Genomic DNA, 15123 nt, shown 5'->3' with positions numbered 1-15123 from the left:
GCAACTAAAATAAATAAATAAAACTGATTTCTCCTCGATATCTTTCTTGAACAAGGCCTTCTACACCTCCGGTTTGGAGAATCCCAAGGAATGGACCAAAACAAAATACAGAAAAGGGTGGGGGGGGGGAGGAGGGGGGGGCTCTTGTGGCTCACCTTTCCTTCTCCAAATCTGAAACGCACCCAGGTTCCAGTGCTCCATTTCTCTGCTGCTCACCCTTCTTCCAAGGAAAGCGGAGCCCTTCTTCTGGCCACTGTTCCCAACGTCCGTTTTTCTCCACCTCTTCAGTTCTCCGTTTCACACTCGCTTGTACATCCTCCGGATCTCTCTCCCCACCCTTTGGGGGTTTTTTTGTCTCTGTGTGAGTGAGAAAAAGCCATCCATTCGAAGAAGAAGATCTCAAAGAGAGGCCAGGTGAGGTAGACGTGTTCTCATCCATCTCCATTCCGCTCATGGCCCAGGCCTAGAAAGAGGCTGGTCAGAGAGACGATGGCCTGAAGTCAGGAAAGGAATTCCCAGGTCCTTTTATAAAGGCCGTAGGATGGGAATTCGGACCCATTTCTCCTCTGGAGCAGAGCGTCGGGCATGCGGGAGCTGCTCTGCTTTTCCGCCTTAGCTCTTTCCCTTCCGTTTTGAAGTTTTGAGGACCTTCTGGAATTTCCCAACCGGGAGGCATTACTCAGCCAGTGGAGGTAGCAGAGTCTGACGGCTGCATTGGTGTTTCTTCGTGGGCGGGTTCTGCATCGTTGGCGTCCCCGTGTCCTGAGAGCATTGGTCCTCCTTCCTCTGGTCGTTCCACCCCTGGAATTCCTTCCATGATGATACTTTCCTGCCTTGGAATGTGCCTGCAGAACAAAATCGACAAGGAGCGGAACTGAATGTCAGGATTCGGAACCAAAAATTTAAAAAGGAATTAGAAATAAGGCGAAAGAAACCCATTTTATTGCCCTATCTACCTCCAGACCGAGATTGGCAGTTTTGCAAGAGGCAATGGACACTGAACGACATGGATCCTCCATGTTCAGAGGCACTGTATCTCAGTATACCAGGTGGGGGGGTCGAGAGAACTGAACCAATGCTCCCTACAAATGTCTCGCTTACCCCCTTTCCCCACAGGGAAGGGATTGGTGGTCTAGCACACGGCTACGGGCACTGAACAAAAATAGAAACTCCATGTTCAGAAGCAGTGCATCTGTGTAGGCCAGAGGGCAGTGCAAGCTGGAGGAGACTAAAACCAGCCCAGCCCAACTGTGGCCATTTATTTCTTTTCCTGGGTGACCACCGCACCATTGTGGATGGTTTTATTTATTCATTTGAAACATTTATAAGCCACCTTTCCTCCTTCTCAAGCCCAAGGCGGCTTACAACATAGATAAAAATATGCACGACACATAAAGATCACAACATCCCACATTAAAAAAAAAACCACAATCCGGAACAGCTAGTAAACTTCACCAGATGTGGCCCTGAATAATACTGTCCTGAAGATAAGCAGGGCCTGGTACATCTCCCTGGGCTGGTTGTTCCACTGTCATGGAGCTGCCACCAAAAAGGCCCTGTCTCATGAGCTCACCAAACGAGCGTCTTTGATTTATGGGGTAGTCAGGGGGGGGGGGGGGCCTCCCTGTGATCTTAATTCTCGGGCAGGAAAACAAGGAAGAAGACAATGCTTCCGGTGCCCCCAGGCTCAAGCTGTGGAGGGTGTGGTTTTCCCCTTTCTTCTCGGAGGCTGGCTTACCAGTCCTCCAACAGTTTCCTTAGCTGCAGGGAGGGAATCTTAAGAGGTTGTGGAGAAGAGTAGGGGGTGCTGGGGAGAGTCAGGCTCTTGGCAAGGGACTCCTAAGTTCTCCAGCCCCTCTAGCAGCAGCTGTTTCCAAGTAGGAACCACCTGCATAGGTCCTACTTGGCCTTTGGCCATTTTCTTGAAACGTGGGATGGAAAGCCATATTGGAAACGGTTTTCAGTAGAGCCACAGGGGAGGGGGTCTCCAACCCCAACTTGTGGCTCTTTCAAATGATAGCTCTCTTTAAGTATTTGAAAGGTTGTCACTTGGAGGAGGGCAGGATGCTGTTTCTGCTGGCTGCAGAGGAGAGGACACGCAGTAATGGGTTTAAACTTCAAGTACAACGATATAGGCTAGATATCAGGAAAAAGTTTTTCACAGTCAGAGTAGTTCAGCAGTGGAATAGGCTGCCTAAGGAGGTGGTGAGCTCCCCCTCACTGGAAGTCTTCAAGCAAAGGTTGGATACACACTTTTCTTGGATGCTTTGGGCTGATCCTGCGTTGAGCAGGGGGTTGGACTAGATGGCCTGTATGGCCCCTTCCAACTCTATGATTCTATGATTCTATATGATTCTTGAGTCACTGAGTGGGTACCACTGGACAACACAGGCCCATAGCTTTTGGGATCCCCATCTGACCCAGAGTTGTCCTTAATTTAGGAGCAGCCAGCAAGAGAGACCTTACCTGCGTTTTCTGTAGTAACACAGCCCGGCAAGTCCAAATAGCAGAAGGATGGACACTAAATTTAAAAAGGAGGAGAATTAAAACCAGCCATGTGTAGGACCTTGACACCCATCTCCCCTGGACCCAGAGAGGGAAACAGAAGGTGGGGAGGAGGGCAAACTTTGTGGAGGATCTAGGGAACAGGATGAGTCTGTCCTTGGGGGTCACTCTCCTGCCTCCTCCCTCTTGCGGTAGGGTTAGGGGTTGGGGATGGGGGGGGGGTCCGCCATGTTGTTGGGTTGTGGGTCTACCATATCTGTGTTTTTTGTCCAATTTCAATAGGGTTTTTACTGCCATGAGCCTGTTTGGGAGTGGCGGGTCATACTACTATGGCGGGTTTCTGTTGGCTGCAGAGGAGAGGACACGCAGTAATGGGTTTAAACTTCAAGTACAACGATATAGGCTAGATATCAGGAAAAAATTTCACAGTCCGAGTAGTTCAGCAGTGGAATCGGCTGCCTAAGGAGGTGGTGAGCTCCCCCTCACTGGCCGTCTTCAAGCAAAGGTTGGATACACACTTTTCTTGGATGCTTTAGGATGCTTAGGGCTGATCCTGCGTTGAGCAGGGGGTTGGACTAGGATGGCCTCTTTGGCCCCTTCCAACTCTATGATTCTATGATTCTACTACTACTACTACTAAATCAGGGTACAAGCAGCTCATTTTCATGTCTTGATCTGAACTCTCCCTGACCTATATGCCCCAATCTTGTCAGATTTAAGCAAGGTTTGCCTTGGCTAGCATTTGGACACGAGACCTCCCAGGAATTCCCAGGTGGTGATGCGCAGGTGGGCAGGCAATGGCAAAACCACCCTTGAATGCCTTTTGCTTTGAAATCCCTATGGGGATGCCGTGTCAGCTGTGTTTTGACAGCCCCAAACTGAACTAACCGAGTGGAGCTTTGGCTTAAAGAAGCAAATAATTTAACTCGTGCTTGTTCTGTCCAAGGAGATGCTGAGAAGCCCAGAATAATTTCTTACCTATAGGAAGGAGCACGGCCCCAACTTGGGAAAGACCTGTAAAAAAAACAAACATAAAATCAGTCACTCACCTTGCTTTCCTGCCGCCGTTTCTTTGACTGGGAATTCTAAGCGAGTTTATATTCTGCCCTGGCTGTGCTTTTTGTATTGTATCATTCAAGCAAGTATTAATCCAAGAAACCAGAAGGAGACGGAGGCTTGGAAGGGCAGCCCTGAAGGGAATGGGAGATACCCTTGGGCAATAGGGGTGCCAACCTCCTGGTGGGGCCTGGAGATCCCCTGGAATTGCAGCTGCTATACAGATCAGTTCCTGTGGAGTAAATGGCTGCTTTGGGGGGGGGGGGTTGGACCCGATGAGGTCTCTCCCCTTAGCCCTGCTTTCTTAAGGATACACCTCCAAATTGCCAAGGATTTCCCAGTGCAGAGTAGAAAGTCCTAAAGCGTAAAGTTGTATCACTGGAGACCAAGATCAAGATAGTTCATACCATTCTCCATTCTTGGATTTTGGGATAGTGAGATTGATAGGGAACAGGTTAGAGCAGGGGTAGCCAACCTGTGGTCCTCCAGACGTTCATGGACTACAATTCCCATGACCTCTATGCCCCAATCTTTTTGCTGGCAGGGGCTCATGGGAATTGTAGTCCACGAGCATCTGGAGGACTACAGTTGACTACCCCTGGGTTAGAGGACCTCACCCAAAGAGTGGTTGTCAGTGGTCTTTCATCAGATAGGAGGGAGGGGAGCAGTGGGGTACCACAGGGCTTGGGACTGGGTCTGGTATTTTTTGGCATTTTTACGAATGATCTGGACGAGGGGGTGGAGGGACTCCTTGTTAAATTTGCAGATGACACCAAATTGGTGTCAGAGGAATAGCAACGCCCCAGGAGGAAGAGTTCGGTGAGATGAATATGCTAAAAATGTGGGCAAATGAGAACAAGATGCAGTTCAATAAGAAGTGCAGAGTTCTACATCTGGGTCACAAAAATGAGAAGCACCAATACTAGATAAGAGATACACTTCTGGGGAGCAGTGTGTGTGATTTAGATCTTGGGATAGTTGTGGAGAGGAAGCTAAATATGAGCAGTCAGAGTGATGCAGAGGTAAAGAAGGCAAATGCAGAACTGGGCTGTATCAACAGAGGCATCCCATCGAAATTGCAAGATGCCCATGTCCCTCTGTATGCCGCATTGGCCAGACCCCACCTGGAGTCCTGGGTGCAGTTCTGGAGGCCTCACTACAAAAAGGACGTGGACAAAATGGAGAGGGAGAAGAGGAGAGCAATGAGGATGATCTGGGGCCAAGGGACCAAGCCCTGTGAGGAAAGGCTGAGGGACTTAGGTATTATCAGCCTGGAGAAGAGGAGGTTGAGAGGGGACAGGATGGCTCTCTTGAAGTATCTGACAGGTTGTCATTTGGAGAAGGGCAGCCTGCATTATGGCCAGAAGCCAAAATGACTCAAACCGAGGGTATTGTACTTGGGTCCTATCATGACACAACAAGATTCACTGGAAGAGAAGCCCCTGAAACATCCTTCAGACTTCGAGACCCCCCAGATCTGGGCCCATTCTGCACACAGAGGATAATGCACTTTGAATGTGCTTTGGCAGCTGTATTTGCCTGTGCGGAACAGGAAAATCTACTTCTAAAGTGCATTGAAAGTGCATTATCTATTGTGTGCAGACTATTGTATGCAGTATATGGCTGGGAAGCAGAGCTGTGAAAACGCTCACCCAGGCCTCTCCCGTTCCCACTCCCTCCAGGCCCAACCTTGGCCAATTTGAGGGAGGGGGCAGCTCAACATGACCATGCATGGTCTTAGTACCCGATAAATGTTTAACAAGTTTAAAAAATATATTAAAAAAATTATTTCACTCCCACCCATTTGGGAAACCCTTCCAGGGCCATCACGAAATCCAGATTGACAAAGGCTGATTTAAAACATTTCCTCCACTTCGCCTGCACAAACCAGCTGCTCTTTCACGGCCGATCCGAGATAAAAACAGATTATTGCCACCAGTTTGAACCAAAGAACGTTTTTTTTGAGCAGACAAGACAGCGATGCGTTTCAAATGTTTGGAGCAAGAATGGATTTAGTAGCAATTAATAAACATGTTTATCGAAAGGTTGACATTTGAAAGGCCAAGTTCAGCAGACAGAAGAGAGCGCTGGGCGAAGATGTACAAGCGGCTTACAAATATTTGAAGGCCTCTCCCAAGGCATCTGGCTGCTCCAGGGGAACAGCCAAAGAAAAGCAGGTTGTGCCTTGTTACTCCGGCCACGCCAAAGCGTGAAACGAAAGGGAAGGATACACTTTGGGTTTATGTGTGAATGCTGAAATCTCCCACAGGACCTGCAGCTCCTCCGGGAGCTCATTCCACCAGGTAGGGGCCAGGACAGAAAAGGCCATGGTGATGGTCGAGGCCAGGCGTGCCTCCCTGGGGCTGGGAATGACCAATAGGTTAGTACCTGCAGAGCGTAAGGCCCTGCGGGAGACATAGGGCGAAAGGCAGTCCCTCAGGTATGTGGGACCCAGGCCGCGAAGGGCCTTAAAGGTCAAAACCAGTTATAATTAGTTCAATTTATTTATTATTTCCTCATTAGCATTTGTTATTTATTATTCGTTGATTCCTCGCTTCTCCTCGGGGACAATGGCTGCTTTCCCAGGGTGTCGCGTGAGATTGAGCACACTGGAATTCAACGGCATCCAGTGAAGCTGATGGGCAGTAGATTCAGGTAGGACAACAAAAAAAAAGGAGGAAATATTTCTGTAATCACAACGAGCAATTAAATGTGGAATTCGCCGTAGGGGGATGTAGCGATGGACACAGGCAGGCATAGCTTTAAAAAAGGATTCACGGAGCAGAGACCTATCACCAGCTACCAACCATGCCGACGGAAGAGAGCCTCCATGTTCAGAGGCAGCCAACCTCTGAATTCCTGCGCCAGGAGGCAACCTCAGAGGAAGGCCTCGGCCTCTATGCCCTGTTGCTGGTTCTCCAGAGGACTCGATGGGCCATTGTGTGAGACAGGAGGTTGGACTAGGTGGACCACTGGTCTGATCCAGCAGGGCTCTTCTTATGTTCTGAGTGGTGTGTGTACAACTCAGCAGCACACATAACCTGTCCAATTCACCCTTTATTAAAAGAGGGGAAAAATAATCCTCTAAGCATGCCAGCCTCTAAGAAGACAGCACACACAGACGAGAAACACGCGGTTTACCGGCTCAGGCACAAACGGAAAACGAACAATCAGAGCACGAGTTAACACCCTAAAACATAAGCTACAGTGGCGAAAGTATGGGTTAGCTGCTGCTTATGCACTGGAGGTCCTGCTGACAAACCTGTTTGTCCCTTTGGGACGTTTTCCTTGGACACCCCTGTGGTATTCTCTGGAGTGTTCCTGGAAGGGGCCGCTGTTGTACTGCTGATTCCCGCCGACGGTGTGCTACTGAACGACGGTTTGCTACTGTCAGGCTGGGAGTCTTGCGTTGTCGTTTCTTTGTGCGGCATTTTCACATGTTCCCCGTCGGTGCCAGTAACGCCTCCGCCAATCTCCTGGGGAAAGTCCACTGTGGTCCACTCTGCTGGGGATGGCCTGGCTGTGGTCAGGAGTGTTGTGGCCGTGCTTATTCGTGGTGGCCCGGCGGTCTCGCTTCTGTACGGGTCTCCGGAGACCGCAGCCGGGTTTGTGCTCGTCTTTGGAGGTGTGGGCTGGCTAGTTGGCGTGGGAGTCTCTGTGTCTACAACATGTGCAAGGAGAGTTTCTTTGGCAGGCTTTGGAGATGCATGGGAGAAGGGTCTAATTTCAAGAATGGGACGAGGGGCTCTCAGCTTGGTATTCAAACTGCCTGACCAGTGCATGGATCGTTGAAGAAGGGGCAAACCCTCCCCTCCTCATGACCCTTAATGATTGGTTATTGCATTGGCCCACACTGGAAATCCATACGAATTCTGACATGAAACTCGCCATGGAGGATAAGATGGCCACTCTCTTTCTGATTCCCTCTACCCTCTACTCTTTCTGTTGAGATACCAAATGCTGATTTCCCATGAGCCCTTGCAATGAGCCAGAGAGGACGAAACAGGGCATGTGGCTTGCAAAAAGGCCCATCTCTGCAACTATCTGTGTTCTGGAGGACCAAATATGGCTATGTTGAACCATGCCTGACTGTACCTGTTAGACTCTTAGACCAACTGCAGAGTTTTCTATGTGTAGATCAGAGGTCCCCAACAAAGTCCCTGGGGGCACCGTGACACCCACTGACACCTTTCTTCATGGCTAACAAGTGGATGGGGCTCTTACCCAGCAGATTAAAATATTCTTTCTTACTGCATTGTTTTTATTTTCTCTCACTCCTCTTTCCCAATGCATTTTTAATTATCCTTCTCCTCCCTCTTCTGGACTTCCTCTATGTAGGTAGCTCCACCTCCTGCGGCAGCCATTTTGTGGTTGGCTCCGCCCCCTATGACGGGCATTTTGTGGCTGTGCCAATCACCCCGTGTCAGAATTCCAAAGGTGCCTGCAGGCTCAAAAAGGGTCGGGGATTCCTGCTCTGAACCGTGCTTGTCATCTATCTCAGCTAAGCAGCGAAAAGCAGTCCTACCTTTCCTGGTGTGTTTGGTTGTGGGTTCGGATTCTGGCAGGGATGGGTCTCCTTGTAGGGGAATAAGAGAGAAAAGGCTGGTTGGTCAACAGGACTATGACGCACCCATGGTTTAGAACAGGGATGACCAAACTGTGGCTCTCCAGATTTTTCTGGACTACAATTCCTATGAGCCCTTGCCAGCATGGCCAATTGGCAGAAGCTCATGGGAATGGCAGAACATTAACACCTGAAGAACCACAATTTGGCCACCGCGGACTCTGCAACTGTTTTATTGTCTTCTGGCATCATTTAAAGCTCTCTGTAGCACTACAGAAGTACCCAGGTCCAATTTAGCCCCAAACAATTCAGTGACAAAACTCATCAGACCCCTGCCGGCTTCCTCGATGAACACACTTGGCATTAGCAGCTAAAGCAGTTTAGGGAGATAGCAATATGACACTCATGATTCTTCTTGCTGAAACTGAGTCGATAGGCAACACACTGATCAATATAGCAGCAGTAACCCCGCCCCTGACTGACAAAAGGCGAGCTCCCCCCTGTTCCCAGGAAAAGCATGTGAACTAGTCCTGGTGTCCAGGAGCACGTAACATCCGTCTTGCAAGGACGACCCAAGGTCAGCCTCACCGTTAACGTCCAAGCTCCCCTCTCCCACAGTTCCATTCTTCTGAGAGAAAAATGGCAATTAGCCTACATCAGGGGCAGTCAAACTGCGGCCCTCCAGATGTCCATGGACTACAATTCCCAGGAGCCCCTGCCAGCGATCGCTGGCAGGGGCTCCTGGGAATTGTAGTCCATGGACATCTGGAGGGCCGCAGTTTGACTACCCCTGGCCTACATAAATGACCAAGCAATGCAAAGCAGTAAAAACATAGAATCGTAGGATCATAGAGTTGGAAGGGTCCATACAGGCCATCTAGTCCAACCCGCTGCTCAATGCAGGATCAGCCCTAAGCATCCTAAAACAGTTATGATATGTTAGCTTTCCCAGGCCTGCTCCCCACTGACAGATGACAATACACGGGATGACAAGGGACATCTACAGCTGACCCGGACAGGATCATGGCAGGAGGTTGGCAGCCAGGCATATCCTGACAACACTATGTCCACAAAACGGCAGAGAAACAGGAGGGCTCTTGGGGGAAGGGACAAGTTCCGGAGAGAAAAATTTAAAAGGAAATTGACCGGAGAATCTAGTAAATCCCACCAGATCACCATCGAGTTTCCGGTGATTGCTAGAACTACCATTGTCCTTTCCAGGTAGGTCTAGGAATTGCTGGGAACTCTATGGTTGGAACTTTCTGTATATACCGAAGGCCTTCTTTTAAAAATTTCTCTGCAGGAGGACTGTGCCTCCCCACTTTGACTCCAGCTGGCCTAGCGATCAGCTAAGCATCGACTGGTAAGGACTGCCTGCAAATGACTTGCAATCTCCCACCACAAGCAGGCAAATGGAAACCCTGTGAGCATGAGGGGGAAGAAGTGGAATAAACATGAAAAGGAGTGGATGGTAACGTCACAGGCACTAGCCAGTAGGTTCCTGTGTCGCTCATGCTCACATGTTATACAGCGAAGCAATTCGGCACGATGAGATTAGAAGGGGTCCATCGGTCACTTGTCGTCATGCAAAATAGGACACTAGATGAGGAAAGACCCAAATAGGGTGGAGAGAGCAGGACGGAGCTACTTACGAATGCAAGTCAGATTGGAGTCCCACGCAAACCTCTTGCTTGTGTTATTTTGCTCGCACACAACCAGGCTGGATGTGCCGGCTTTCCTCTTGTAACCTTTCACGCAAGTGTAGCGCACTCTCATGTTGGTACTGTCTTCAGGCATGGCGTTTTCGATGTGCAAGGGCGCCCCACAGTTCCCTGGTGTGACAACACAGGGCCTAGTTAGCTCATGTTGAAAACATGTCCTCAGTCTTCGGCTGTTTTCAAACTGCCCCTGTAATCCGCTTAAGTCACTGGTTGCTACTGTACATTTTCCTGACAGAGCCAGTTTGGTGTAGTGGTTAGGAGTGCGGACTTCTAATCTGGCAAGCCGGGTTCAATTCTGCACTTCCCCACATGCAGCCAGCTGGGTGACCTTGGGCTAGTCACAGCACTGATAAAACTGTTCTGACTGAGCAGTAAGCTGCTTTGATACTCCTTCGGGTAGGGAAAAGCGGCATATAAGAACCAACTCTTCTTCTTCTTCAGTAATCTCAGGGCTCTCTCAGCCTCCCCTCCCTCACAGGGTGTCTGTTGTGGGGAGAGGAAAGGGAAGGCAACTGTAAGTCGCTTTGAGCCTCCTTCAGGTAGAGAAAAGCGGCATCTAAGAACCAACTCTTCTTCTTCTTCAGTAATCTCAGGGCTCTCTCAGCCTCTCCTCCCTCACAGGGTGTCTGTTGTGGGGAGAGGAATGGGAAGGCAACTAGAAGCCGCTTTGAGCCTCCTTCGGATAGAGAAAAACGGCATATAAGAGCTAACTCTTTGCCAGCATATAAGAACTAACTCTTTGCCAGCATGGTGCCGTGGTTAAGAGCAGCAGCTTCTAATCTGGAGAGCTACGCATGATTCCCCGCTCCTCCCCCACATGCAGCCAGCTGGGTGACCTTGGGCTAGTCACAGTTCCGTTGGAGTTGTTCTCACAGAGCAGGGGACGGGTGGGGCTTTTGCGCCTGGAGATTTGATTGGATTTGCAGATTTTTAAAAATATTGCTCTGGCAGCTGCTGCCATCAAAGCTCAAGGATCTTCACTTTGTGACTGAAGGTAAGTGGTGGCAGCCATTTTGTGGCTGGCTCCACCTCCTGAAGCAGCCATTTTGTGGCTGCATCCACCACACCACGTCAGGCTTCCAAAGGTACCCAGCAGACTCAACAATACTGGGGAGCCCCAGACCCAACCAAGTCCGCCATGCTGTGAATGTTGTGGCCGAGCAGAGATTGTAGCCTCTGGTCCAAGTCCCAGGGCTCTACCCCTTACGCCATGCTGCCTCTGACCGAAAATGTATCCATGAACCTTCACACTTGACCATCAGTGGAGAATTAAAACACACCACTCTGGCTCCGAGTGCGGATTCAGAAGCCTTTGAGTCAGGGAGAGAAGAAATAATTGGAAAGACGATTACACAACTTTCAGGGAGAAGCGTTAGGAAGTGGCGGCAGAAGTCCTGACTTCCTTAGAAATGATGGCATGCGAAAACAGAGCATCTGAGTCCCAGATGTAAAAGGCAGGCCAAAGTAAACAGCTTTTGGTCCCTAATGTCCTTTGGCTGGGATGAGCCTTCCACACTGAGGCCCTTGCAGGCACAGGAGGAAAGAGAGAGAACTGATGTGTTTTTGTTTGTAGCTATTCTCTCTCTCTCTCTCTCTCGAATTTAAAACAGTGGTTTGCTAATCATAGAATCATGGAGGTGGAAGGGCTCACTGGGTCATCTAGTCCAACCCCCTGCACAAGCAGGACACTCCCAACCCCCTTGAACCTTCACAGAATCAGCCTCTCCGTCAGATTGCTCTCCAGCCTTTGCTTAAAAATCTCCAAAGATGGAGAGCCCACCATCTCCCGAGGAAGCCTGTTCCACTGAGGAACTGCTCTAACTGTCAGTAACTTCTTCTGGAGGTTGAGATGGAATTTCTTTTGAATTAATTTCATCCCATTTGTTCTGGTCTGTCCCTCTGGGGCAAGAAAGAACAATTCTGCTCCATCCTCTACCTGGCACCCATTTAAATACTTGAAGATGGCTATCAGTTGCCTCTCAGTTGTCTCCTCTCCAGGCTACACAGACCAAACTCCCCCAACCTTTCCTCCTACGTCGTGGTCTCCAAACCCCTCACCATCTTTGTTGCCCTCCTCTGGACTTGCTCCAGTTTGTCCATATCCCTCCTCAATTGTGGTGGCCAAAACTGAACACAGTAATGGTGGGCCAGGATTGAAAGGTGACTTATGACTGTTGCAGGTGAGTCATCCGGGCAGGACAGGGAGAAGGTGGGGTCAGGTGAACTCAGGGAGGAGCTGGTGCGGAAGCTGGAGGTTCGGCTGATCACTGCGGGGAATACGAAATCGCCATGACGAGCAGTCCGTTGCTCAAATGCCAAACACGGCAAAATATAAACCAGTTTGGCACAGGCCCATCGCCACAAGGGTGTACCCACTTAAACCCCCTAAGTTTCAGTTTACGCTAATGGGTTGTGAACAGTCTGAGTCATCAGAAAGGCCAAAGCTGAGAGTGAGCTAAGATTGGCCAGGGAAGCCCACTGTAACAAGAAAATGATTCTATGATTCTAGGAGTCCAAGACTGAAAGAGATTTTGGGGTGTCAGCGGATAGCTTAATGGAAATGCCCAACTTGCTAGGGATTATTGATTTGTTTGATGTGTACATTGGAGAAAGTAGATAAGGGGAGATTTTTCTCACTCCCGTAATACCAGAACTCTGGGGGCCATCGATGAGGTGGAGGAACAACAGGAACACAGAATGATATTTTAAGAAATTTCAGGTCTCCATTGACAAAACAGGGTGTGAACATCTAAACTGATAAATATCTAAAAAAATAAGCAGCAGCAAGTTGCGGGTGGAGTGATGTAGCTCAGCACAGCTGCAGTGAGGTCTTTCCAGCACAGCTGGACGTCTCCTCATTAGGGAGGGTTCTCTGGAAGCCTGGCAGACGTTCACCGACCTTCTGAAGAGAACATGAGTTTTGGGAGGGTCTGTGGCTCAGTGGTAGAGCATCTGCTTGGCATACGGAAGGCTCCAGGCTCAATTCCCGCCATCTTCAATGCAAAGTATCAAACGGCAGGAGATCTGAAATAATTTTGCCTGAGAGCCTGGAGAGTCACTGCCAGTCTGAGTAAGCAATGCTGACTCTGATGGGTCAAGGGTCTGACTCAGTACATGGCAGAGAGCTACCCATCCACAAAGTCAAGGGGGGGAGGGAATCCTGTTTCCCTTAATTCATAGAATCATTGAGTTGGAAGGGACCTCTTGTGTCAACTAGTCCAACCCCCTGCACTATGCAGGACACTCACATCCCAATCGCTCCTCCACTTTCACCTGCCACCCCCTTGAACCATCCCAGAATCAGCCTCTCTGTCAGATGGCTCTCCAGCCTCTGTTTAAAAATTTCCAAAGATGGAGAACCCACCACCTCCCGAGGAAGCCTGTTCCACTGGGAAACCGCTCTAGAATCATAGAATCAAAGAGTTGGAAGGGACCATACAGGCCATCTAGTCCAACCCCCTGCTCAACGCAGGATAGAATCATAGAATCCTAGAGTTGGAAGGGCCCATACAGGCCCCTAGTCCAACCCCCTGCTCAACGCAGGATCAGCCCTAAGCATCCTAAAGCATCCAAGAAAAGTGTGTATCCAACCTTTGCTTGAAGACTGCCAGGGAGGGGGAGCTCACCACCTCCTTAGGCAGCCTATTCTAACGGTCAGGAACTTCTTCTGGAGGTTGAGACGGAATTTCTTTTGCATTAATTTCATCCCATTCATTCTGGTCCATCCCTCCGGGGCAAGAGAGAACAACTCTGCTCCATCCTCTACATGGCAGCCTTTTAAAGACTTGAAGATGGTTCTCAGATCCCCTCTCAGTCGTCTCTTCTCCAGGCTAAACAGACCAACCTTTCTTCATATGTCTTGGTCTCCCTCACCATCCTTGTTCCCCTCCTCCCCCAACCTTCCTTCATTTCATCCCATTGGTTCTTGTCTGTCCCTCCAGGGCAACCGCCTGGTCTTGTGGCTCTGAGCTCCACTGCCCACCTCTGGATACAGGAACAAAGCCTAGGAGCCATCTCAGCATCCTCTGCCACAGAATCGGAGAATCTCCCAGCATCCTCTGCTGCAAGGACTGTGCTTAGAGTGGCTCTTTGCAGCAGATACCACTGGCCCTACCAGAAAATGCACCGTCTGAGCATGTGCAAAGTATACTTTTTAAATTTGCGGGGCAATTTAAATTCCCAAATTTTTGGATTTTTCTGAAAAACCTAGTGGGTCCCACCTTCCTGCTTTGCAGAAAAATCTCTTTGGCATCAGTGTGGCCCCAATCTGAGTATTTAAAGGTAAAGGTAAAGGTATCCCCTGTGCAAGCACCGGGTCATCTCTGACCCTTGGGGTGATGCCCTCCAGCGTTTTCACGGCAGACTCAATACGGGGTGGTTTGCCAGTGCCTTCCCCAGTCATTACCATTTACCCCCCAGCAAGCAAGCTGGGTACTCATTTCACCGACCTCGGAAGGATGGAAGGCTGAGTCGACCTTGAGCCGGCTGCTGGGATTGAACTCCCAGTCTCATGGGCAGACAGCTTCAGACTGCATGTCTGCTGCCTTACCACCCTGCACCACAAGAGGCTCTGAGTACTTATGTATCCCTATCTGAGGGCCATGCTCCACTGTTAGATATGCAGATGTGTGTGGGGAGATGTCCAACCATGCCTGGTGGTACATGCTGCAAATCCAGTAATGCCATGAGATGTGAGTGCTACACTTATGCTCCCTGCACATGAGAAAGGGAAGAGATGCTGAAAACATTGCATGGGAGGACTCTAGAAATTTTGGGGTGAAACTGTAGAAATCTGTAATACTTTATCAAAACTAAACTTGTTTTCCTTCCTTAGTGACGTATATTATTTCTCATTGTGCATAAACAAATTGTACTATTTGGCATATTTACAAAATCTGAAAGCAGTGAAAAAAACAGATTGTTATTTGCTCAGATCTTGGACACTCACAAGAGATCGTAGCATATTTAGAGGCTGAGTTAAGCTGTATAATACTGAAAGGAGTAAAATAGTTTATCATCGCCATCGTCCAGATGGTAACGTATTAACTGGCGCCAAGAGGAGTTATTTTGATGGCATATAACACACAAAAGATGAGTCACACTTGATCCATACACACACATCCTTATGCCACACTTCACTTCTGGCTGTTCTCCATGTCGCTACGTATCAAATCCTCTTACATTGTTTATCGGATGCCACACTTTGTGGATGGCATTGATTTCTCCTGGCCTGGATAGCCCAGGAAAGCCCAAATTCATTAAATCTCGGAAGCTAAA

At 49.2% G+C, this 15123-nt stretch overlaps 1 protein-coding gene across 3 annotated transcripts in view; it reads right to left on the bottom strand.

Annotated features, from left to right (window-relative positions):
* Positions 1–15123, bottom strand: part of IL15RA (interleukin 15 receptor subunit alpha) — a 51795-nt gene that overhangs the window by 22656 nt on the left and 14016 nt on the right. For 2 of the 3 annotated variants that reach the window (XM_077340364.1, XM_077340363.1), the window contains exons 2-7: positions 9778–9957; positions 8087–8137; positions 6824–7222; positions 3484–3519; positions 2467–2521; positions 156–845 (exon numbers count right to left, since the gene is read on the bottom strand). In XM_077340364.1, coding sequence (XP_077196479.1) covers positions 680–845; positions 2467–2521; positions 3484–3519; positions 6824–7222; positions 8087–8137; positions 9778–9957 — 887 coding nt within the window. In that variant the 3' untranslated portion in view covers positions 156–679. The remainder of the gene's footprint in view (positions 1–155; positions 846–2466; positions 2522–3483; positions 3520–6823; positions 7223–8086; positions 8138–9777; positions 9958–15123) is intronic. The other variant, XM_077340365.1, reaches the window with a different exon arrangement.

Source organism: Paroedura picta, chromosome 5 (genome assembly GCF_049243985.1).
Source record: "Paroedura picta isolate Pp20150507F chromosome 5, Ppicta_v3.0, whole genome shotgun sequence".
Taxonomy (NCBI): domain Eukaryota; kingdom Metazoa; phylum Chordata; class Lepidosauria; order Squamata; family Gekkonidae; genus Paroedura; species Paroedura picta.
This window is presented reverse-complemented; position numbering and strand designations above follow the sequence as displayed.